Source organism: Coregonus lavaretus (assembly GCF_964263955.1).
Source record: "Coregonus lavaretus genome assembly, chromosome: 10".
NCBI lineage: Eukaryota > Metazoa > Chordata > Actinopteri > Salmoniformes > Salmonidae > Coregonus > Coregonus lavaretus.
Window position 1 is genome coordinate 36403679 of NC_139997.1, and position 24655 is coordinate 36428333.

At 43.2% G+C, this 24655-nt stretch overlaps 2 protein-coding genes across 2 annotated transcripts; one reads left to right on the top strand and one right to left on the bottom strand.

Moving 5' to 3' along the window:
• Positions 1-13373: 13373 nt before the first annotated feature.
• LOC311136579 (protein NLRC3-like) lies at positions 13374-22874 on the top strand. The gene is made up of 7 exons (XM_084170766.1): positions 13374-13631; positions 15011-15303; positions 15433-15543; positions 15805-15880; positions 16116-16236; positions 16369-16609; positions 20964-22874. Exon 7 carries the CDS (start codon positions 21200-21202, stop codon positions 22577-22579), a length of 1380 nt encoding a protein of 459 aa, XP_084026892.1. The 5' UTR covers positions 13374-13631; positions 15011-15303; positions 15433-15543; positions 15805-15880; positions 16116-16236; positions 16369-16609; positions 20964-21199; the 3' UTR covers positions 22580-22874.
• Positions 22852-24646, bottom strand: LOC311136581 (interleukin-1 receptor type 2-like). Its single transcript, XM_084170768.1, has 5 exons — positions 24532-24646; positions 24331-24375; positions 24184-24249; positions 23846-23975; positions 22852-23656 (listed from the first exon to the last, which is right to left on the bottom strand). The coding sequence occupies exons 1-5, from the start codon at positions 24554-24556 to the stop codon at positions 23452-23454; spliced, it is 471 nt and encodes a 156-aa protein (XP_084026894.1). The 5' UTR covers positions 24557-24646; the 3' UTR covers positions 22852-23451.
• Between the last annotated feature and the right edge of the window lie 9 nt (positions 24647-24655).

Genomic DNA, 24655 nt, shown 5'->3' on the forward strand with positions numbered 1-24655 from the left:
AAATCACACATATCAATTGAAAGCCTTGGGATGTTGCTGCCTGTCAGCCTAGCCTGGGTCAATCAAGGCACACCCAGTTCACTTGGGCTGGAGAGCGCCAGGGGCTTGAAAAAGGAAAGGAAAGCCGCACACTCTAGTAGCTCAGATGCAATAATTTAATAACCTAATAACCAACGTTTCGACAGACAAGCTGTCTTCATCAGGGTATAATCCAGGGTCTGACACGTCACATCAATTACACTCCCTATTAAATAAATCCACCAACAGACTCAAGACTCAGTCACAACTACAATGAATCTCTTTGACATAACAAACATCCCACTCACTCAGGTGAAAGCAATAGAAGACTAGCATGAATGCATTCCACTACCGCAACATGTATAGGCCTACCATAGGATGACATGCTGCCGCATAAAGTAAGCCTATGGAAACAACAAGCTCAGATTCATTGATGTGGTTTTGTTTTACTGGTTTGGAATAATGTGCATATGTGGCTTTCATGGCCTTGACCAGATGTGATGTAATGTACCTGTACACTGAACTCTTCTGAATCGTATTCTGTAAATAATCATCTAACCTAAAGCAGGGACAAAGCCACTTCAAAATCCTCAGTATTGGTAGTTAGGCTGTTGCACACTAGCCCAGAATGCACAATACCTCTATGAGAGAGCCTATCGAGCATAGAAAAATAGCCTATGAAGTGTAGAGAGATGTGTCATCAGAACAAAGAGCCACGCCTTTCCCATGACCCCTGACCTGGGCATAATATTGTTCAGGCTTTGCACAGTCTTCTTTTCAGTCTATGCTCCGGTCTGGTTAAAATATTTGGGTAAAGTTAGTCACTATCATGTTATTTATGTAACAGGGATGTTTGTTCTTCCTAGAATCATGGTACAACAAAGAGTCAGCCTCTAATTTTCTAAAATGCCTTGAAGACTAATTCTCAGTGATATCAATCAAGATGTATATCAAAAACTGAGTGTTTGAAGTCTAAGGATATACAGCAAGTGATACACAAGATAAGAAGATATTACATAGACATGGGACAAGAGCTGTTAACAACCAAGTCTTGCTTTGCTAAATCAAAGCATCTTGCCTTGTTCTTTGTTTTATTTATGTAAGATTAGCAATGGTTCTTGCCCCTCTGCCCCACCCCTACGGGTATGTGAATACATTTTCTCTGTGTGGGGGTATCGTTGTCAGCATCTCTGACTAATTTAAACAGAATAATGTGTAATCTGCATCGCAAGGCGGGCATGTGAAATACAAGAGCCTTAAGTTGCAGCTGTTCAGTCCATTTTCTCCTTGCAAGTTATGAATGGATGGGTTTTTATGTCGCTATTAATTTCCCCATTATCTGTGAATAATTTATATCCTTGGGGAAGCTCTCTCCTCTCTCCTGCTATTATTACTCTGCCCTTGTAGACTCGTATCTGTCCCTGTGCTCTGAGTGTATGTGAGCAGCTAATGGTTCAGAGTCTACATCCAAAGAGTCTTTTTGGTTTCTCTGAAAAATGTGTGAACTAAGTTGTAATTCATAATATTACCTGTATTTTTGGAATGATGTCCAAAAACTGTTGAATACAATATTATAGAGTAAGACTATTTTGAGAACGTATAGGCCTAGCACTTTCAAAACAAAGTATACTAATTGACCATTAATTAACTTTGAGTGATAGAGAAATTATAGTGAGCACATTTTTCCCAGTAGACAGCCTATCTTTGTTTCAGTTAATCAAACATGGCAGTTAATTTCACATTTTGTAAAATGAGGAGGATTAAAGCAGAGATATATATGATAGCACTCAGATCCAGATGTTCATCAACAGTCAGGTGCTTCAGGACAGGTGAGACCAATTATCTCAATCATGGCTGCCCATAGACTCAGCCTGGATAGGAGGGGCAGCCATGGGGTCAGATGCTTTTCGATCTCTGATGAGGATAGCACTGTGGCTGTGCATCTTATAGTCCTTTTGTCAACTGGAAAATGTAGATAAACCTTGGAATTATGTAAGAATACATTTCACAGACTTATTTAACTATTGCAAAGTTTGTGAAGCTGAGTGAGAGACATATGTATACTAGTCTTGGAAATCCCAGACCTAGTGGGAGGCAACCCGTCTGCCTAGGAAGACTATGTAGCCTATAGGCATAGCCTAGGGAGACTCACCTTCAATTTTACTCCTTTATTAAAAATAGATAAAAAATATATCTGTAAACAAGTGGATTATTTATCCTTAGGCTCCCTGCGTGGTATGTATATACAACGTTTATAGAGTGAACTTAATTAGATTATAAATGTATAAATCACTTTTTCTAAATGACAAAATATAAGATACATTTACCTCAAAATTATTTTGTTGGAGTGACTTAAAAAATTCGGATGAGACAGATAAAATGTATAGTTGAGCAAGTGTAGTGGCAACCAGAGAAAGTGTTAGAAAAAAAAGTTACACAAAGCGCCAGGCAGCTACTGGATTTCTGTGGCTTACACCACACAGTGCTACTCAATTCCTCATGCACTATATCCTATCTTTCTCTCTTTCTCCTCTCTCTTCTTAACAAACCCCCAAATTTGTGAGCTAACTTGGAACAAATAAAATAGTACAGTCAAATTTAACATGGTACATACTGTACATAAGCATGAATTAGAATGATATAGAAAATGATATATTTTCAAATAGAGAAAGTTTCTATTGCAAACTGAGGAGATGTGCATCTTGCATGTGTGAGCACTATTTCTCAAAACAAATGATAATTGGTAAGGTATATATTGGGCTCAATTTGTTTTGTTCAAAGACAGCTTTGGTATTTTTATAAACCTTAAAATATTTTAGTAGGCTACAGAATTAGAGAAGGGCTGTGTCCATGAACCTCAGGCAAGCCTGTTTCTCTCCCTAGTCAGAGGATGCATGCCTATTTCCCAGACTCTGATCAGCAGCAGCAACCTATCCTCCTTATTTATGTTTCAAAAACAAATTTGAGGGCCACAATTGTGGGGAGAAATAACTAATCATGTTTATGCAACCTATAATAATCACCCTTAGAATACTTCCAGAACCATCTTTATTTCTTATTTCAATTTGAGAAAATCTACAATAGAAATTGGCCCACCCTAGTCTTCATTGATAGGGATGCATGTGACATTGCACAGCAGTAACCTGGTTTATTTCTCTGTTATACATTTTTACTTCTTGATTTCAATATGGAAGGGAAACCAGGTACTGGTGTTTGTATATACTGTTTCCTGCATTGTCTTACGTCTGGTGGCGTCACTCCTATGCGACGCTCATCCCTCATCCGAGTCAGTGCAGGCGGAATTGTTGCCCTATCTGACGTAAGACAATGTTGTTTCCTGATGTGTAAAAGGCTAATTTATTAACTATATTTGAATAATTGTTTTATTCTTATACCATATTTTTGTGTAACAATTGTGTAAGAGTTCATTCAATTTGGGGTATGGGGGTAGACAGGATGTTCCCCCATGATGAAAGGGGGGCATGACTGAAAAAGAAGCACTGATCTAGCTAATTATTAGCACAAATACATATGGGCAAACCCATGCTTCAGCCTATTTATTTATAGCCACAAGTGCAAGTTAGATTTTTAATTGGTTGCGTCATTGCGAGTTGCAAATTCTAGCTTTTGCCTCACTCAAAATGTCTTATTTTTTGGGCGGCTAAAACCATGATTTGGTCAAACAGTAGCCTACGCCTTCAGTAAAGGGCTTTGATTTCTTAATAAAGCACTGTGAATGATCTTATAAGATGATTAGTAATTTATTCTATTGCATTACCCCACAACCAAAATGTTGGTGCGACCAAATCATGGGCTGGTGCCACCAACTGAAAAGTTAGTGGCACCAGTGCCACCAGGGGAAAACGTTAGTCTGGAGCCCTGGCTACAGGTTATAATGGTTATTGCTAAATAACACACCAGCCTGATAATATAGACCAATCCGTTATTAGGCACTGTAACAACGGTTAATGTAATAACACCGGTTAATGTAATAACTTTTCTATTTGTAATAACTTATAGATTTTTTATGTAATAAAACCAGTTAATGTAATAACTTGCCGGTTAACATAATAAAATGTTGAATGGTTTACGTAATAGCTTTTTTCACTAAACGTAATAAGTTATTACATTAACCGGTGAGTAACAGCTTTTTTTTATGAATAATGTAATAGCTTCAACCAATCATGTAATAACATACCAATATCAATGTTTTGAAGTACTACTACCCTCAAATGAATGCACATACCACCACCCACTGCCAATTACAACACAAACAAACTGACGCACATCATGCAGGAATACATAGAGACACATACAAGCACACACTGAAATATACACACACACACAAACACGCACACACACACATCCGGTGGTTATCCGGTGGTTATTACATCATACAGGAATACTCATACATGGACACTCACAAGCACACATTGAAATGTACAAATATGCACGGTCATAGACACACACACACACACAAACACACACCAAAGTAACTGAATACTCATACATAAGAGACACACTCACAAGCACATATTGAAATGTACACACACACACACACACATCGGATGGTTATCCGGTGATTATTACGTTATCAGGTGAGTAGACACTTATTTGATGAATAATGTAATAACTTCAACCAATCATGTAATAACATACCAAAATCAATGTTTTATGTATTATTTCCCTTGTTTTGATGGACATGGAAAAGTTCCAAAAGTGCAAAACCCATCAATCTGGCACTCCAGGCAAGCTCAAGCAAACGCTCAAAGTATTTGAACAATTTCAAATACAATTGAACCCAGATTTGGATGGCACCAGGGCAATTGGTGTCATTTTAACATGTTGAGTAAACTTGCCTGAAACCTGAAGACTTGCATTAGCTCCACAATCTAAGACCTTGGCTTAATCTCAGCATAGGCGATCAGTCTTGTGCTGCACAGAACTAACCCAGTCAGTAACACCAGCAACCATCCAGCTCAATCCCAACAGATATTTCTACTATAAAATAACTTGTAATACTGTAATGAAAACAATACTTTTGTTTTGAAGATTACATATAATTGATGTTGTATTAATGTGGTATGAAGGTTATTATGAATGATCCTGCAACATTCATGAAGGCATTATGAATGATTTCATCAAGGTGTTATGAATGCATTACCCCTTTGGAGTTGCCAAAACACACATACTGGTATGTACCCACACATAGCTTTGCACACTCTTGGCATTCTCTTAACCAGCTTCATGAGGAATGCTTTTCCAACAGTCTTGAAGGAGTTCCCACATATGCTGAGAACTTGTTGGCTGCTTTTCCTTCACTCTGCAGTCCAACTCATCCCAAACCATCTCAATTGGGTTGAGGTCGGGTGATTGTGGAGGCCAGGTCATCTGATGCAGCACTCCATCACTCTCCTTATTGGTCAAATAGCCCTTACACAGCCTGGAGGTGTGTTGAGTCATTGTCCTGTTGAAAAACAAATGATAGTCCCACTAAGCGCAAACCAGATGTGATGGCGTATCGTTGCAGAATGCTGTGGTAGCCATGCTGGTTAAGTGTGCCTTGAATTCTAAATAAATCCCAGACAGTGTCACCAGCAAAGCAACCCCACACCATCACACCTCCTCCTCCATGTGGAGTTCATCCGTTCACCTACTCTGCGTCTCACTAAGACACGGTGGTTGGAGCCAAAAATCTCACATTTGGACTCATTAGACCAAAGGACAGATTTCCACCGGTCTAATGTCCATTGCTTGTGTTTCTTGGCCCAAGCAAGTCTCTTCTTCTTATTGGTGTCCTTTAGTAGTGGTTTCTTTGCAGCAATTTGACCATGAAAGCCTGATTCACGCAGTCTCCTCTGAACAGTTGATGTTGAGATGTGTCTGTTACTTGAACTCCGTGAAGCAATTTCTGAGGTGCAGTTAACTCTAATGAACTTATCCTCTGCTGCAGAGGTAACTCTGGGTCTTCCTTTCCTGTGGTGGTCCTCATGAGAGCCAGTTTCATCATAGCGCTTGATGGTTTTTGCGACTGCACTTGAAATGTTCCGTATTGACTGACCTTCATGTCTTAAAGTAATGATGGACTGTCATTTCTCTTTGCTTATTTGAGCTGTTCTTGCCATAATATGGACTTGGTCTTTTACCAAATTGGGCTATCTTCTGTATACCCCCCTACCTTGTCACAACACAACTGATTGGCTCAAACGCATTAAGAAGGAAAGAAATTCCACAAATTAACTTTTAAAAAGGCACACCTGTTAATTGAAATGCATTCCAGGTGACTACCTCATGAAGCTGGTTGATAGAATGACAAGAGTGTGCAAAGCTGTCATCAAGGCAAAGGGTGGCTACTTTGAAGAATCTCAAATATAAAATATATTTTGATTTGTTTAACACTTTTTTGGTTACTACATGATTCCATATGTGTTATTTCATAGTTATTATTCTACAATGTAGAAAATAGTAAAAATAAAGAAAAACCCTGGAATGAGTAGGTGTGTCCAAACTTTCGACTGGTACTGTAGGTTAGACACCATTGGTGCTGTGACCTGGATAGGTACAGTATCTGTGGAGGTGAAATGGGTGGTGGAGTGTAACAAATGTAGTTCTGTAAACCATGCTTGTGTGTTTAAAGGTTTCTGATACCTGAAGACAGGGCCAGCCCTTGCCTTTTGGGGGCCCTAAGCAACATTTTGTTGGCGGCCCTCCACCTTGTGGGCAAAACATTTTAGTGGCCCCCCTCTTGATGGTGGAGAGAAAAATTACGTTTTAGAGATAATTTCCTGCAATTCTACACATTATGATTTTTAAAAAATGTATTATGTCGCTTATGCCTGGGGCCGTCCCTGCCTAAAGAGGTTAAAGTGACAGGCCAGTAACTGGAAGGTTGCTGGTTTGAATCCCAGGGCTGGGGTTATTTAACATTTAAGTGTGGTTCACCAAACTACCAAACTACCTCTGTTACACTTCTAGACCCATCTGGGCACAGACTGGATTCTAGCCCAGGTGTCTCTAACCCGGTCTACCACAAGGTCTCAAGCAAGGTTACTCATCATCATACACATCCTGTTGTCTGTATGGTGTGTCAGGGTTAGGTACTGTGATAGTAAATAGACAAGTTCCAGTTGAACAATGCTAAAGCCAGGATTTAATTTATACCGTGGAAGAGCTGCAATGTAGCGCGGTTGACATTTAAAGGATTGAGCAGACATCTGCAGTGTTTACTTTGAATGTGATCTTCGCAACAGGGGTAACGTTGGCTTTAAATGGTGCATAGACGAAAAGGGCGATCAGATTTAATCCCGGCCGGAGTAAAGACCAAACGAACATGAAACATACAACGGTGGCAGCTAGTATTCCGGAGACGACGAACGCCGAAGCCTGCCCGAGCAAGGAAGAGAGGCAGCCTCGGCCGAAACCGTGACAGGCATAATGAATTCCACCAAGTATCAGGCAATTTTGGCTGACAATCTGGTTGTCTCTGCTAGAAGGCTGGGACTTGGCCGTAGGTGGACTTTCCGACAAGACAATGACCCAAAACATACCTCAAGATCCACACAGAAATGGTTCTGTGACAACAAAATCAATGTTCTGCCATGGCCATCTCAGTCGTCGGACCTCAATCCAATCAAAAATCTGTGGGCTGAGTTGAAGAGGGCAGTTGATAAACGCAAACCCAAGAATGTGAAGGATCTTGAAAGGATCTGCATAGAGGAATGGTCCAAAATCCCTCCAAATGTGTTCCTTAACCTTGTCAAACATTACAGGAAAAGACTCCATGCTGTTATCCTTGCCAGAGGTGGTTGCACTAAGTACTAAATTAGGGGTGCCAATAATTATGAAACCTTGATTTTGGTGACATTTATTTGTATTAAATAATTGTATGATTTTGGTTGGTTCCATTGAAACATTAATAAAGTACAGTATTTCTCACATGTTGATTTTTTGAGTTTTCTCTATAATTATATTGTTTAAGTATTGTTTGTCCATTGCCAGTCAGGGGTGCCAGTAATTTTGGAGCCCACTATATGATCCTCTTTGAAGAGGTAGGGTTTAAGATGTTTTTGAAAGATGGGCAGGGACTCTGCTATCCCAGCTTCAGGGGAAAGCTGATTCCACCATTGGGGTGCCAGGACAGAGAAGTGCTTAGAATGGCCAAGAAACCAGAGGTGGTATAACGGAGTGCTCGGGTTGGGGTGTAGTGTTTGAGCATAGCCTAAAGGTAGGGAGGGGAAGTCCCTCTTGCTGCTCCGTAGGCAAGTACCATGCTTTTAATGGATGCGAGCTTCGACTGGAAGCCAGTGGAGTGTGCAAAGGAGCGGGGTGACTTGGGAGAACTTGGGAAGGTTGAACACCAGGCGGGCTGCAGCATTCTGGATAAGTTGCAGGGGTTTGATGGCACAAGCGGTGAGCCCAGCCAACAGCGAGTTGCAGTAGTCCAGACGGGAGATGACAATGACAAGTGCCTGGATTAGGACCTGCGGCACTTCCTGTGTGAGGTAGGTTCATACTCTAAGGATGTTGTACAGCATGAACCTGCAGGAGCGAGTCACTGCTTTGATGTTTGCAGAGAACGACAGGGTGTTGTCCAGGTTCAGGCCAAAAAAATATTTGCACTCTGGGAGGGAACACCTTGGAGTTGTCAACCGTAATGGAGAGGTCTTGGAGCGGGCAGGCCTTCCCGGGAGAAAGAGCAGCTCTGTCTTGTCGAGTTTGAGCTTGAGGTAGTGGGCCGACATCCAAGCTGAGATGTCTGCCAGGCACGCAGAGATGCGTGTCACCACCTGGGTGTCAGAAGGGGGAAAGGAGAAAACTAATTGAGTGTCATCCGCATTGCAATAACAGGAGAAACCATGTGAGGATATGACGGAGCCGAGTGACTTGGTGTATAGAGAGAAGGGGAGAGGGCCTAGAACCGAGCCCTGGGGGACACCAGTAGTGCGAGTACGTGGTGCAGACACAGATCCTCTCCACGTCATTTGGTAGGAGAGGCATGTCAGGTAGGATGCAATCCAAGAGTGTGCAGAAACTGAGACACCCAGCCCTGAGAGGGTGGAGAGGAGGATCTGATTGTTCACAGTGTCGAAGGCAGCAGATAGATCTAGGAGGATTAGAACAGAGGAGAGAGAGTCAGCTTTGGCAGTGCAGAGAGCCTCCATGACACAGAGAAGAGCAGTCTTGGTTAAGTGACCCGTTTTGAAGCCTGACTGGTTAGGGTCAGGAAGATCATAGTTTGGTGAACCACACTTGCGTGTCTCTATGTATGAATATTCAGTTACTTTGTATGTTATTACATGATTGGTTGAAGTTATAACAATATTCATCAAAAAAAGTTGTTACTCACCGGTTCATGTAATAACCACCCATTAATGTAATAACTTATTACATTTAGCAGAAAACGTTATTACGTTAACCGTTCAACATTTTATTACGTTAACCGGCAAGTTATTACAATAACCGTTTTTATTACATACAAAATCTAAATGTTATTACAAAAACACAAGTTATTACATTAACTGGTGTTATTACATTAACCGTTGTTACAGGCTCATTCATTTTTATAAAAGATTTTGTATCACCAGAACAGACTTTATGAGACTCTACAAAATTAGCACATACAAGGTTATGACATTTAAATTTAGTTAAAGCAGGGTTTTGGTGAACTGTTACAGTTAGACAAACAGTCTAAAGTAATACAGAAATTATTGGTATTTCAGTTGGTTGGGATATATTGACCAAATTATCTGGAAGGCTTATGATGCATTTTCCCTTCAAAATTCACCGGAAACAACCATACCACACCAAAATAAAAAAACATCTCACGGGGGCATGCCCCTGGACTCCCCTAGGTATCGACCCCTCATTATGCAAGATAAAGTTAACCCCTTGCCTACGGTTTCCACTAGTTACCACAGCCATAAAGTCAACATTGGCTATATCGTAAAAAATCATGAACAAAAATGTGCTTTTTGGTCTTGATTTAAGATTAGGGTTAGGCATAAGGTTAGCAGTGTGGTTAAGGTAGGTTAGGGTTAGGTTTAAATCAGATTTCAAGAAGATAAATTGGGGTTTATGACTTTGCGGCTGTGGAAACTAGTGACGACCCTCACCTACAGTTGACAGGGGACGGATTGTGTCACCTCTGTGCAGCTCGCAGTCGCAAGCATGTTTCTTCGTATAGGTCCAGTCTTCGCTGGTAAACGATTAAATTGATTCAGACTACATTTTGTATATCGATGGTCTAACCAAAGACAGTACAGTATGAAGATAGGCTAAAACTGTTTCTCCAATAGATCCCAGATCATACTTGTAGCCGATTTAGGCGACCTGGGGCGGCAGGTAGCTTAGTGGGTAAGAGCGTTGTGCCAGTAACCGAAAGGTCATTGGTTCTAATCCCTGAGCCGACTAGGTGAAAAATCTGTCGATGTGCCCTTAAGCAAGGCACTTAACCCTAATTGCTCCTGTAAATCGCTCTGGATAAGAGTGTCTCCTAAATGACTAAAATGTAAAAATGATGTCATGGCAACGTGGGCTGAAAGCTCATGGGTAGAAATACGTCATCGGGTCTAACGGTCGTCTCGCGCCGAACTGCGCATGTGCATGTCGTCAAATTAAAGGCACTCCTTCGATATAAAGTTGTTTTTGACGAAAATGAAAACGTGTCAGTTTGTCACTTTCACATGGTTGGAGTAATAACATGTTCAACTACTTAAGACATTGGCTCGACTCTAGGTTGTGCCTTTAGATTTCGAGAAAATTAACAACTCATTAATAATTTTTCACATCTTTCATTGACTTCTCAAACCCCAAACCCCGGCCTGGTCTGTTTGGTCTGTGTCGCAAGCATTCCCGGAAGTCTCGCGATGTTGCACCTCTGGGTTTAGAAACGCTGCGGTCTAACCATCCGCGGTCTCTTTAACTACGACCAAGTGAGACCATGGAGGTAGGAGGCGTTCGCCGTTTTCCTGAAATTGGGATACTTTGAAAATGATTCCGCGGGTGAAAATGTATTGGTCGCGGATTGCGGGTTTTTGGGCTACTTAGCCAATTTATGCTTGATCCGAAAATGTGATCGGAGTTGCGGTATGGATGGTGTGACGCTATTATCGGAGCCTCCTGAGGCATGCAAGAGGCCAAATTGAGCTCCGTACTGCATCACCATGCGCCGCCCAACTTTGGAACAATGCGGAGGGCTCCCTATAGCTCTGCGTTGGCATGATTGGTTGACAGTAGGTGGGGGCGGGAGATCCTGTATAAACACAAACTGACTTCCTTGACAACTTCCTTCACAACAGCTCTGCACTACTCCTCTAAGAGTAAGAAGTATGAATACCCAGCCTTCTACAGAGGCCGTATCACCGTAAATGCCGAACGGCCAATGCAGACGGCAGATTGACCATGCAGCGCCTTTAAATTGCACGGCGGCCACCATGGCATTTCTCTTAAAGAATATATAAGTTATTCACTGTGACCTGCTGCTGGTGACGATAAGGCAGTGAGCAGGCTGTTACTGTGTGAGTGGTGGGGAGGGGGTGTGTGTGTGTTGAGAGCACAGGTTGAGTGAGCGCTGCAGCAGGCAGCTGAGTCACGGAGACACAGAAGCCAGCAGACAAGTCGTGACAATTCATTTACCAGTTGTAGGTAGGCTATTTAGATTGGTCATTATGGAGACACCTATTTCCAACCCTTTTTCTATTAAACATATTAACGTGCTAGAACTGATATGAAGGCCACATAGCACTGGAAAACGACTTTCGGCACACTAGAGGCTTTAGATACATTTACTCAGAGGTAGCTTAAAGTAAACTGCATTCTAATGTCGACCTGCCTATTGAAATAACAAGTCAATCTCGCAAATTGGCTATTTATAACGGTTTGTAGTCTTAACATCTGGCACATAATAATGGCACAATTGCCAGAAAATAGCCTAACATTCGTTTTTTGAAGTTTGTCAAAGTGTTTCTTGCACAGAGATTTCGAGATCCTCTGTCCAACTTTCATAACTCAAACTCTCCTGTCGGATTTATCTATAGCTATGCCAATGCACAAACAGGATTTATTTACAATTATAAACAAATGTACAATTTGCCTAGTCCCCTGTAGCTCAGTTGGTAGAGCATGGCGCTTGCAACGCCAGGGTTGTGGGTTCGTTTCCCACGGGGGGCCAGTATGAAAATGTATGCATTCACTAACTGTAAGTCGCTCTGGATAAGAGCTTCTGCTAAATGACTAAAATGTAAAATGTAATAAACTGGGTGGTTCGAGCCCTAAATGCTGATTGGCTGATAGCCATGGTATATCAGACCATTTACCACAGGTATGACAAAAACATGTATTTTTACTGCTCTAATTACATTGGTAACCCATTTATAATAGCAATAAGGCACCTCAAGAGTTTGTGGTAGGCCTATATGCATTCGGAAAGTATTCAGACCCCTTGTCCATTTAAAAATCATGGAGGCCACTGTGTTCTTGGGGACCTTCAATGCTGCAGACATTTTTTGGTACCCTTCCCCAGATCTGTGCCTTGACACAATCCTGTCTCGGCGCTCAATTCCTTCGACCTCATGGCTTGGTTTTTGCTCTGACATTCACTGTCAACTGTGGGACCTTATATAGACAGGTGTGTGCCTTTCCAAATCATGTCCAATCAATTGAATTTACCACAGGTGGACTCCAATCAAGTTGTAGAAACATCTCAAGGATGATCAATGGAAACAGGAGCTCAATTTTTTGTCTCATAGCAAAGGGTCTGAATACTTATGTAAATAAGGTATTTCTGTTTTTTGAGTTTAATACATTTGCAAACATTTATAAAAAACAGTTTTTGCTTTGTCATTATGGGGTAGTGTGTAAATTGATGAGGAAAAATATTAATTTAATCAATTCTAGAATAAGGCTGTAAAGTAACAAAATGTGGAAAAAGGGAAGGGGTCTGAATATTTTCCGAATGCACTGTACAACAGCTAAGGGCTAGTGTCCTAAGAACAGCCCTTAGCTGTAGTATATTGGCCATATCCCACAACTCCTCTGGCCTTGTTGCTTAATCATAGCAGTCAAAACAAGTTAACTAGACATCCATTGATGGAAAAGTATGTGGCGAGTTAAGGGCAAATTATATTTTCTCTTGCAACATATTGTTAAGCTCGCAATCATTATTATTTTGATAGAAAACCGAAGTTTGCTTCTTAGCCTGTAGTTAGATCGATTTCCTTCTTAATTTGATAACCTTATGGAAAACAAATGTTGGGCTAGTTTTCAGGCCTTGTGGGCGGGTTTTGAGAGATCATTGGTCTAGATATTTCAACCAGACCCGGCAACCCTTAGTAGGAGGTACCTTTGAAAGTGAAAGTAGCCCTACTACAGTTTTGTCTTTGTCGGACCATACTTTAGTGCGGCCCTGTCTCTAGTCTAGACAAATATGGAGCATTTTAACCGTGACATTAGAGACGTTTTTTTTGTCCCTTCTGTTGTGTTAAGTGTATTTTGAATGCGTAAATATGATGTTTTAGTATATTGAATCGGCTTAAGTGACACAAAAAGTGGATTTAGGAGCTGAGAGGTTTCAAAACAAGCTTGCCTCAAACAGAACACGTCGGTATTTCTTCATGGTAAGAGTTTCCTACTTGCAAGTCTGTAATGGTTATAGAATTACTTATGATGAATGTACACTACCATTCAAAAGATTGGGGTCACTTAGAAATGTATTTTTTTTCCAGAAAGAAAGCCAATTTGTTTGTCCATTAAAAGAACGTCAAATTGATCAGAAATACAGTGTAGACATTGTTAATGTTGTAAATGGCTATTGTATCTGGAAACGGCTGATTTTTAATGGAAAATCTACATAGGCGTACAGAGGCCCATTATCAACAACCATCAGTCCTGTGTTCCAATGGCACGTTGTGTTTGCTAATCCAAGTTTATAATTTTAAAAGGCTAATTGATCATTAGAAAACCCTTTTGCAATTATGTTAGCACAGCTTAAAACTGTTGTGCTGATTTAAAGAAGCAATAAAACTGGCCTGCTTGAGACTAGTTGAGTATCTGGAGCATCAGCAATTGTGGGTTCGATTACAGGCTCAGTTGCTCCGGGCGGCAGGTAGCTTAGTGGTTAAGAGCGTTGTGCCAGTAACCGAAAGGTTGCTGGTTCTAATCCCCGAGCCGACTAGGTGAAAAACCTGTCGATGTGCCCTTGAGCAAGGCGTTAACCCTAATTGCTCCTGTAAGTCGCTCTGGATAAGAGCGTCTGCTAAATGACCAATTTATTTATTTATTTTATTTATAAATGGCCAGAAACAAATAACTTTCTTCTGAAACTCATCAGTCTATTCATGTTCTGAGAAATGAAGGCTATTCCATGCGAGAAATTGCCAAGAACCTGAAGATCTCGTACAACGCTGTGTACTACTCCCTTCACAGAACAGTGCAAACTGGCTCTAACCAGAATAGAAAGAGGAGTGGGAGGCACCGGTGCACAACTGAGCAAGAGGACAAATACATTAGAGTGTCTAGTTTGAGAAACAGACGCATCACAGGTCCTCAACTGGCAGCTTCATTAAAGAGTACCTGCAAAACACCAGTCTCAACGTCAACAGTGAAGAGGTGACTCCGGGATGCTGACCTTCTAGGCAGAGTTGCAAAGAAAAAGCCATATCTCAGACTGGCCAATACAAAGAAAAGATGAAGATGGGCAGTCTGAGATATGGCTTTTTCTTTGCAACTCTGCCTAGAAGGTCAGCATCCCGGAGTCACCTCTTCACTGTTGACGTTGAGACTAGCCATTTACAACATTAACAATGTCTACACTGTATTTCTGATTAATTTGATGTTATTTTAATGGACAAAAAAAATGCTTTTCTTTCGAAAACAAGGACATTTCTAAGTGGCCCCAAACTTTTGAACGGTGGTGTATGTTTACATGCATTTGATCTACTGTCAATATTTAACCTTCATCCACAGGTGTGCGTGTATTTTTTTATTGCATCCACAGGTGTGTGCTGTCTGGCACTGGTCAAGTAGCCATTGACTTCAGACTTTGAACTGTGACCCTGAACCTGTACCCCTGAGGTTCTCCAGGATGGCAGGGCGAGGGGCTGACACGATGGAACATGATGGAGGGGACACAATATCAGATGTCAGTTTTCCGTTTGGAGAGGGGGTGTCTGGCCGAGGAAGAAGTAGTATCTCTGTGTCTGATGAGGGAGAGGAGACTTTCTATGTGCCTGAAAGGAGACCCTCCCTGGACCTGGAAGATGGCCTTAGACCAATGGACACGACTCACTGGTGACCACCATACCAGAACACACAGCACATGTCACGTGCCCACAATAAAGTTTCCTGTTTGTCCAAGTCTTGATCCTTTCACCATCCATCCTCAATCATTCATATTTGGTGTGTGTGTGTGTTTGGTAGGCATGATGTGGAAAGGGCTCGATCCCCGGTCCACAGCTACAATTCCGTCAACAGTGATGACTTCTGTCAATCGGATGAACTGGATGAAGAAACTGAACCATCTGCTACTAGGTACACTAAAACATGCTTGTTGACTTTATAGACACTCATACACTTACATTAACATGCAGTACAATGAAAAAAACATGTACAAAAGCATTCAGTCACATAACAAATACACTTGAATTACACATTGTTTTTTACAGACTGTTGTAAAGGGTTACAGTATGTCAACATATGTATTATCTTATTATGTTCAAGACGGCTCCTTGAAGCACCACTGTTTCACTCTATTGCTGATGATTCATTGTCCATGTGATGTTCTATTTACAGAGTCCAGCTGGAAAGAACAGTCTTACTCCAGCTGCTACTCTTTGGACAGTGATGACTGTGAGACCAGAACCAGGAAGTAAGAACAGTCCTCCATGATTTATCAGTCACAGACAGGATGAAAACTATGTTCAAGTGTGTTTTTATGGGGTAATTATGTATATGTTTTTGTGAGTATTTGTTCCTGGGTTTAGTGGGAGTATAATGTGGGTGTTTGTGGATGTATGTCCATTTGTTTACAAAGTGGTCATATCTGTGTGAATGCTCATGCACCAGTATGTGTAGTGATATTTCATCTCCCACCACCTCTCCAGGTCTCGAAGTTCTGCACCTAAAGCAGAGGGTCCTGCAGTGGAACTTCCTCCAAGACCAGAGCTGATCAAAAACCCAGATGAGAAGAGGCACCCTGCCCTGACTGTAGACTTCACCTTCAAGGTGGGCTGATGTACTGTGTGTTCAGCCACAAATGTCAACATGTCCCCAAAGTTGAGAGTTGAGTGGATGAGTTAGAGAATTGCTCTTCTTTTCTCTTCTCTTCTTATTTGTATTTCATTCTGTGGATCCAAGGCCATCAGGAAGACACTGGAGAAGCTGGGGCAGGATGATCTGAGGAAGTTTAAAATCACGCTGTGGAATCGTTACCCAGAGTCGTTCAGCGCTCCTCCCCAGGGCATGGACATGGTGGACTTGGTGGACAGACTGCTGGAGTGTTATGACCTAGAGGTGGCCTTGCAGCTCACCAAGGCCCTGTTGAAGGACATGGGCCTCAAGCGCCTGGCTGACTTCCTCACTGACATTTGCAAGAGAAGTATGCACGTCCTCTTTATTTCATTTGATTAATGTAATATACACTGAGCAAATATATGAACGCAACATGTAAAGTGTTGGTCTCATGTTTCATAAGCTGAAATAAAGATCCCAGACTGCAGAAATGTCCACCAGAGCTGTAGCCAGAGAATTAAATGTTTATTTATCTATCATAAGCCACCTCCAACGTCGTTTTAGAGAATTTGGCTGTAAGTCAAACCAGCCTCACAACCGTATGGCGTCCTGTGGGTGAGCGGTTTGCGGATGTCGACATTGTGAACAGAGTGCCCCATGGTGGCGGTGGGGTTGTGGTATGGGCAAGCATAAGCTACGGACAACGAACACAATTGCATTTTATCGATGGCAATTTGAATGCACAGAGATACCGTGACGGGATCCTGAGGCCCATTGTCGTGCCATTCATCCGCCGCCATCACCTCATGTTTCAGCATGATAATGCACGGCCCAATGTCACAATGATCTGTACACAATGCCTGGAAGCTGACAATGTCCCATGGAGAAAATGTCCCAGTTCTTCCATGGCCTGCATACTCACCAGACATCTACACCTATTGAGCATGTTTGGGATGCTCTGGATCGATGTGTACGACAGCGTGTTCCAGTTCCCACCCATATCCAGCGACTTCGCACAGCCATTGAAGTGGAGTGGGACAACATTCCACAGGCCACAATCAACAGCCTGATCAACTCTATGCGAAGGAGATGTGTTGCGCTGCATGAGGCAAATGAGAATGGCGCCGGAGAAGATGGCTGCCGTTTTACAGCCCTCAAACCAATTGTACCATTATTTGTGTTTTTCCGCGTTATTTGTAATTTATTTTGTACATAATGTTTCTGCCATCGTCTCTTATAACCAAAAAGAACTTCTGGATATCAGGACAGCGATTACTCACCACGGATTGGACGAATATTTTTTTTTCAACGAGGCGGCCGCGAAGGATATCCTACAGACACCCGACAAGGCCCAAATCCCCGTCATTCGCATGAGAAAGAGACTGAGATATCGTGGACGTAGGTCGGGGTGCCTTGTAAGGATCCGACGGCGAGCGAGTAAACTGCCTCTCCCATCAATCCTATTAGCCAATCTTCAATCATTTTAGAATAAATTGGATGACCTAAGATTACGGTTATCCTACCAACGGGACATTAAAAACTGTAATATCTTATGTTTCACCGAGTCGTGGCTGAACGACGACATGGACAACATACAGCTAGTGGGCTATACGCTACATCGGCAGGATAGAACGGCTGACTCCGGTAAGACAAGGGGTGGCGGTCTGTGTATATTTGTAAACAACAGCTGGTGCACAAAATCAAATACTAAGGAAGTCTCAAGGTTTTGCTCGCCTGAGTATCTTATGATAAGCTGTAGACCACACTATTTACCAACACTCTATATTTTTCATAGCTGTCTATTTACCACCACAAACCAATGCTGGCATTAAGATTGCACTGAATGAGCTGTACAAGGCCATAAATCAACAGGAAAACGCTCATCCAGATGCAGCGCTCCTAGTGGCCAGGGACTTTAATGCAGGGAAACTTAAATCCGTTCTACCTAATTTCTACCAGCATGTTAAATGTGCAACCAGAGGAAAAAAAACTCTAGACCACCTTTACTCCACACACAGAGACGCATACAAAGCTCTCCCTCGCCCTCCATTTGGCAAATCCGACCATAACTCTATCCTCCTGATTCCTGCTTATAAGCAAAAACTAAAGCAGGAAGCACCAGTGACTCGGTAAATAGAAAAGTGGTCAGATGACGCAGATGCTAAGCTACAGGACTGTTTTGCTAGCACAGACTGGAACATGTTCCGGGATTCTTCAGATAGCATTGAGGAGTACACCACATCAGTCACTGGCTTCATCAATAAGTGCATCGATGATGTCGTCCCCACAGTGACCGTAAGTACATACCCCAACCAGAAGCCATGGATTACAGGAAACATAAGAAATCCCGCTATGCCCTCCGACGAACCATCAAACAGGCACAGAGTCAATACAGGACTAAGATTGAATCGTACTACACCGACTCTGACGCTCGTCGGATGTGGCAGGGCTTGAAAACTATTACAGACTACAAAAGGAAGCACAGCCGCGAGTTGCCCAGTGACACAAGACTTCCAGACGAGCTAAACCACTTCTATGCTTGCTTCGAGGCAAGCAACACTGAAGCATGCATGAGAGCACCAGCTGTTCCGGATGACTATGTGATCACGCTCTCCGTAGCCAATGTGAGTAAAACTTTTAAGCAGGTCAACATTCACAAGGCCGCAGGGCCAGACGGATTACCAGGACGTGTACTCCGAGCATGTGCTGACCAACTGGCAAGTGTCTTCACTGACATTTTCAACATGTCCCTGACTGAGTCTGTAATACCAACATGTTTCAAGCAGACCACCATAGTCCCTGTGCCCAAGGACTCTTAAGATAACCTGCCTAAATGACTACCGACCCGTAGCACTGACGTCTGTAGCCATGAAGTGCTTTGAAAGGCTGGTCATGGCTCACATCAACACCATTATCCCAGAAACCCTAGACCCACTCCAATTTGCATACCGCCCCAACAGATCCACAGATGATGCAATCTCTATTGCACTCCACACTGCCCTTTCCCACCTGGACAAGAGGAACACCTACGTGAGAATGCTATTCATTTACTACAGCTCAGCATTCAACACCATAGTGCCCTCAAAGCTCATCACTAAGCTAAGGATCCTGGGACTAAACACCTCCCTCTGCAACTGGATCCTGGACTTCCTGACGGGCCGCCCCCAGGTGGTAAGGGTAGGTAACAACACATCTGCCACACTGATCCTCAACATGGGGGCCCCACAGGGGTGCGTGCTCAGTCCCCTCCTGTACTCCCTGTTCACCCATGACTGCATGGCCAGGCACGACTCCAACACCATCATTAAGTTTGCCGACGACACAACAGTGGTAGGCCTGATCACCGACAACGATGAGACAGCCTATAGGGAGGAGGTCAGAGACCTGGCCGTGTGGTGCCAGGATAACAACCTCTCCCTCAACGTGACCAAGACAAAGGAGATGATTGTGGACTACAGGAAAAAAAAGAGGACTGAGCACGCCCCCATTCTCATCGACGGGGCTGTAGTGGAACAGGTTGAGAGCTTCAAGTTCCTTGGTGTACACATCACCAACAAACTATCATGGTCCAAACACACCAAGACAGTCGTGAAGAGGGCACGACAAAGCCTATTCCCCCTCAGGAGACTGAAAAGATTTGGCATGGGTCCTCAGATCCTCAAAAAATTCTACAGCTGCACCATCGAGAGCATCCTGACTGGTTGCATCACCGCCTGGTATGGCAACTGCTTGGCCTCCGACCGCAAGGCACTACAGAGGGTAGTGCGTACGGCCCAGTACATCACTGGGGCCAAGCTTCCTGCCATCCAGGACCTCTATACCAGGCGGTGTCAGAGGAAGGCCCTCAAAATTGTCAAAGACTCCAGCCACCCTAGCCATAGACTGTTCTCTCTGCTACCGCACGGCAAGCGGTACCGGAGTGACAAGTCTAGGTCCAAAAGACTTCTCAACAGCTTCTACCCCCAAGCCATAAGACTCCTGAACAGCTAATCATGGCTACCCCATCTTTTTACGCTGCTGCTACTCTGTTAATTATTTATGCATAGTCACTTTAACTCTACCCACATGTACATATTACTTCAACTACCTCAACTAGCCGGTGCCCCCGCACATTGACTCTGCACCGGTACCCCCATGTATATATAGCCTCCCTACTGTTATTTTACTTTACTTCTGCTCTTGTTGTTTTATTTTACTTTTTTATTTAAAATAAATGCACTGTTGGTTAAGGGCTGTAAGTAAGCATTTCACTGTAATGTCTGCACCTGTTGTATTCGGCGCATGTGGCCAATAAAATTTGATTTGATTTGAAATGGTGGTCACACCAGATACTGACTGGTTTTCTGATCCACGCCTCTACCTTTTTTTTAAGGTATCTGTGACCAACAGATGCATATCTGTATTCCCAGTCATGTGAAATCCATAGATTAGGGCCTAATGAATTTATTTCAATTGACTGATTTCCTTATATGAACTGTAACTCAGTAAAATCTTTGAAATTGTTGCGTTTATATATTTTTTCAGTATAATAAAAATATATATACTTTGAATTATTATATGAATAGTTGTACTAAGCTCATTAGGCTTTTATACGTTATACAGTACTTCAAGAACCAATGGGCTATACACTAAAATAATTCATTGAAATGGCCATTGAACAGGAGGAAATATACTAAATTGTGCCTTTAATGTCTCCTTTTCCCCTGTTTTTCTCTGTGCAGATGAGGTGCGTTATGAGCTGAGACTCACTCTGCTGAGGAAGTATAGCAGTATGCACGAGGGCTTTGCCCAGCAGGGAGACCATAAGGCCTTTGACAGTATTTTTAATGAGCTCTACATAACAGACGGAGGCAATGCTGGACCCAATATCCAACACGAGGTCAGAAAGATTGACAAGCTGTCCACCAATCACAAGAAGGTGAAGCTGATAACCTGCAGGTAAATATTTGACCCCAATATGATCTATGAGAAGCATGTCAGATCTATAGTGACCAACGGCATCGCCGGGGTGGGGAAGTCTGTGGCCGTGCAGAAGTTCATTATGGACTGGGCCGAGGAGTGGGAGCACAAGCAGGTCTTCTTCCTGTTCCCACTGCCCTTCAAAGAGCTCAACCTCATGCTGGACCTAAAGACCAGCCTCCTGGAGATCGTCCACACCCTCTACCCTGAGACCAAGGTGCTGCCCACCTTCGAGTGCGTTGACGGCAAGGTCATGTTCGTCTGTGACGGGCTGGACGAGTATGCACATCCCCTGGACTTCCACCGCACAGAGACTTGGTGTGATAGCACCGAGCCGGCCATGATGCACGTGGTGCTGACCAACCTGATCAGGGGAAACCTGCTCCCCTCCTCCCTCCTCTGGATCATCTCCCGCCCGCTCACCTCCAGTCGGCTGCCCCCACGGGCTGTGCACCAGGTGTTGGAGGTGCGCGGCTTCACTGACAAACAGAAGGAGGAGTACTTCCGGAGAAGATTTGAGGACCCGGCGCAGGCCGATAAGGAGATCGCCCACCAGACCTCCTGCAAGACCCTCCACATCATGTGCCATCTGCCCATGTTCTGCTGGGTGGTGTGCGGACTGTTCCAGCGCACGTTCAGGGAGAAGGGGCCAGATGTGGAGCTGCCCAAGGGGCTGACCCTGATGTACACCCACCTTCTCTTGGTGCACCTGCGTGTGCGTGGCGCCAGGGGCTCTGCCTCTTGCACCCCAGAAGAGGAGAGTGACTTCCTGATGAAGCTTGGCAAGCTGGCCTTCACAATGCTGGAGAAGAACCAGATGGTCATTGACAAGGCCACCTGGAAGGACTGCGGGGTGGAGGTCGCTGAGGCCGTCACCAAGAGTGTCCTGTACATTGAGTTCCTGATCGAGCAGTTTGTCATGTACCAGGAGAAGGTCCAGACCTTCATCCACTCCACCATGCAGGAATACCTGGCTGCTCTCTACGTGTTCCTCACCTGGAGGTGCACAGGAAACAACATGCTAGAGCAGCTGCTGAAAAGCAAGTTCTCACTCATGTTCAAGAACCCCGGTCTGCTGGACATTCACCGCAGCGCCATAGAGAGGAGCCTGCAGAGCCCCGATGGAAACCTGGACGTCTTCCTGCGCTTCCTCTTGGGCATGGCCCAGAACGCCAATCAGGAGCTACTGCAACGCTTCCTACCCAATAAGAGCAAGTGCTCGTCTGTCTCTGAGGAGACAGCCTCCATCATCAGGAAGAAGATCAAAGAGAACCACCACCCTGACAGGAACGCCAACCTGCAGTGCTGCCTGGACGAGCTAGGGGTTGGTGCTGAAGCTCCCAGCCACAGCCGCTCTAACTCTCTGAATAACCACTGACTGGCAATACTCTGGCTACAGTATTTATAAAGACAAAGAGAGTGTTGCTAGGTTAAGGGAATTGGGGAAGAAACATATGGATACTTCAGGGTTGCTTTGTAACAAAATATAAATAACTGTGGAAAGGGTAAGTGGAAATCTGTAATGAGAAATGCAGCCACAAGGTGTCAGTAGCATTACACTATACTACTGAGAGAGGCAGTGAGGTCACTCACTCGGCTACTCTGAGGGGTTATCAAAATAAGAGTAAAAGGTACTGTGAAACCAATTAATCCCATTGAAAATGTATATTTATAGGCCATCACACATGTATTAACTATACACAAAATATAACATTGTCGTTATCATGCTTTACATAAATAGTGAGCTGATGTAAATGCACTCTTATCAATGCTTGAGATGTGCTTACAAGGTGCACACAAATTACATGATACAATCTTATTTGCAATGGCTGCCTACTTCCAGGACATTTATGGTGTCGCTTTGTTATGATGAAACACAACTTAATCAATTTCTAACAGAGATGTGAAAGAATAAGGGCAGATGAAGAGAAGTTCCCTCTGAACTACATTGTCTTTAATCTAGGTTACAGTTGTGAGTCAGTGCAAAAAACATGTGTATGGTCACAGTTTTAATGTATTCTTTTTTTAATCCATCCTTTGTTAGTCATTATTTTTGAGTCCTCAATATTATTGCGTTAGAATCCATACTTGACTATTGCCAGTAGATAGAGCAATAGAAGGGCTTTTTGTTGGTAAGTGTTCATTGTCTTTTTCACTTAACTATTGATGATACACGAGTGGACTAAGACCATCTATCTTCTCATTTCTTGCTGGCGTGTTTTTCTTTGATCCTTTTTCCTATATCTCCTCTCATTGTTCTCGCCTCGGTTTGGTATTGGGAGTGGGTGAAGGAGTGGGAAATCTAGCCGTGTGATTGTGCATCAGTGTGACAGTCCTTTGGTCAAGCCCAGCCGGGCTGCTTATCACACAGGTAAAGGTGGAACTGAAGTCCTCTGCAGTCACGCTCTTAAACACCAGACTCCTCTGGATCACCCTGCCGTCCTCTGAAACTGATCTAAAAACAACACATTTATAACACTTAGCCAACACTCCTTCCACATATTATATAGTACAACAGCTGAACAGAACTCATACTGAACACTTTGCCTACTCTACATGCATAAGAAAAAGTAAGAGTCATGATTTGGCGTAGGCTTCAAAGCTTCCAATAATGTCTGCATGTGAAGCAAACCCCAGTACTTACTCTTCTGTTTCTGATACTCTGCCATCAGTGTAGGCTACCTCTGGGAATGTGCTGTTGACCAGCCAGTAGACAAGGGCAAAGTCATCAGGAAGGCCTGGGTCTGCCTTACATTCAATAACCAACCGCTGTCCTGTGTATGACAAGCACATCCTGTTTGTTAAAAACTGTGGTCCTTATCTACACCAGAATATAATTATCAGACCGTATACCCAGAACCCAGGTTCTAAAACACGGTGGTGAAGACCAGGGGTTCTGTGAGTTTAAACACTTCATAGTATCCATGGCCATGATTGATATTACCACTTTAATAAAAACTGTGAGATAGCAGAATTCATTACCTAGAACAGCTCCTATTCTGAACCTTATGGGCTGGAGAATTCTGGGAGATGGCACTTGTGTGGAATCTGGACAATAACAATTGAAGTTAGAGACCCTTTGAAATGTTGAAAAATCATGTAGGCAGGCAGATAGACACACACACACACCTTTAGAGGCCTCTGAGGGCAGGATCCTGTCAAATCCCAGGAAAGCTGTAGTGAAGAGATACAGCACACCCTCAGCCATTGCAAAACAGGCACATACACAAACACAGAAATGTAGATACATATGCAGCAGAAAATAATAATATTCCCATACTCAGCATACATCAGTGAAGGTGTGTGTGAGAATGTTAGAGGATCTCTTACCGGTGAGAGGAATTGTTAACTCCATACTGGGCTTCTGTCCGACTACTGTGAGATGGTCAACAAATGCTGGTTCTAACAACACTACCTCATTTACTTACTATATATACACACAGTCACTTCCTCT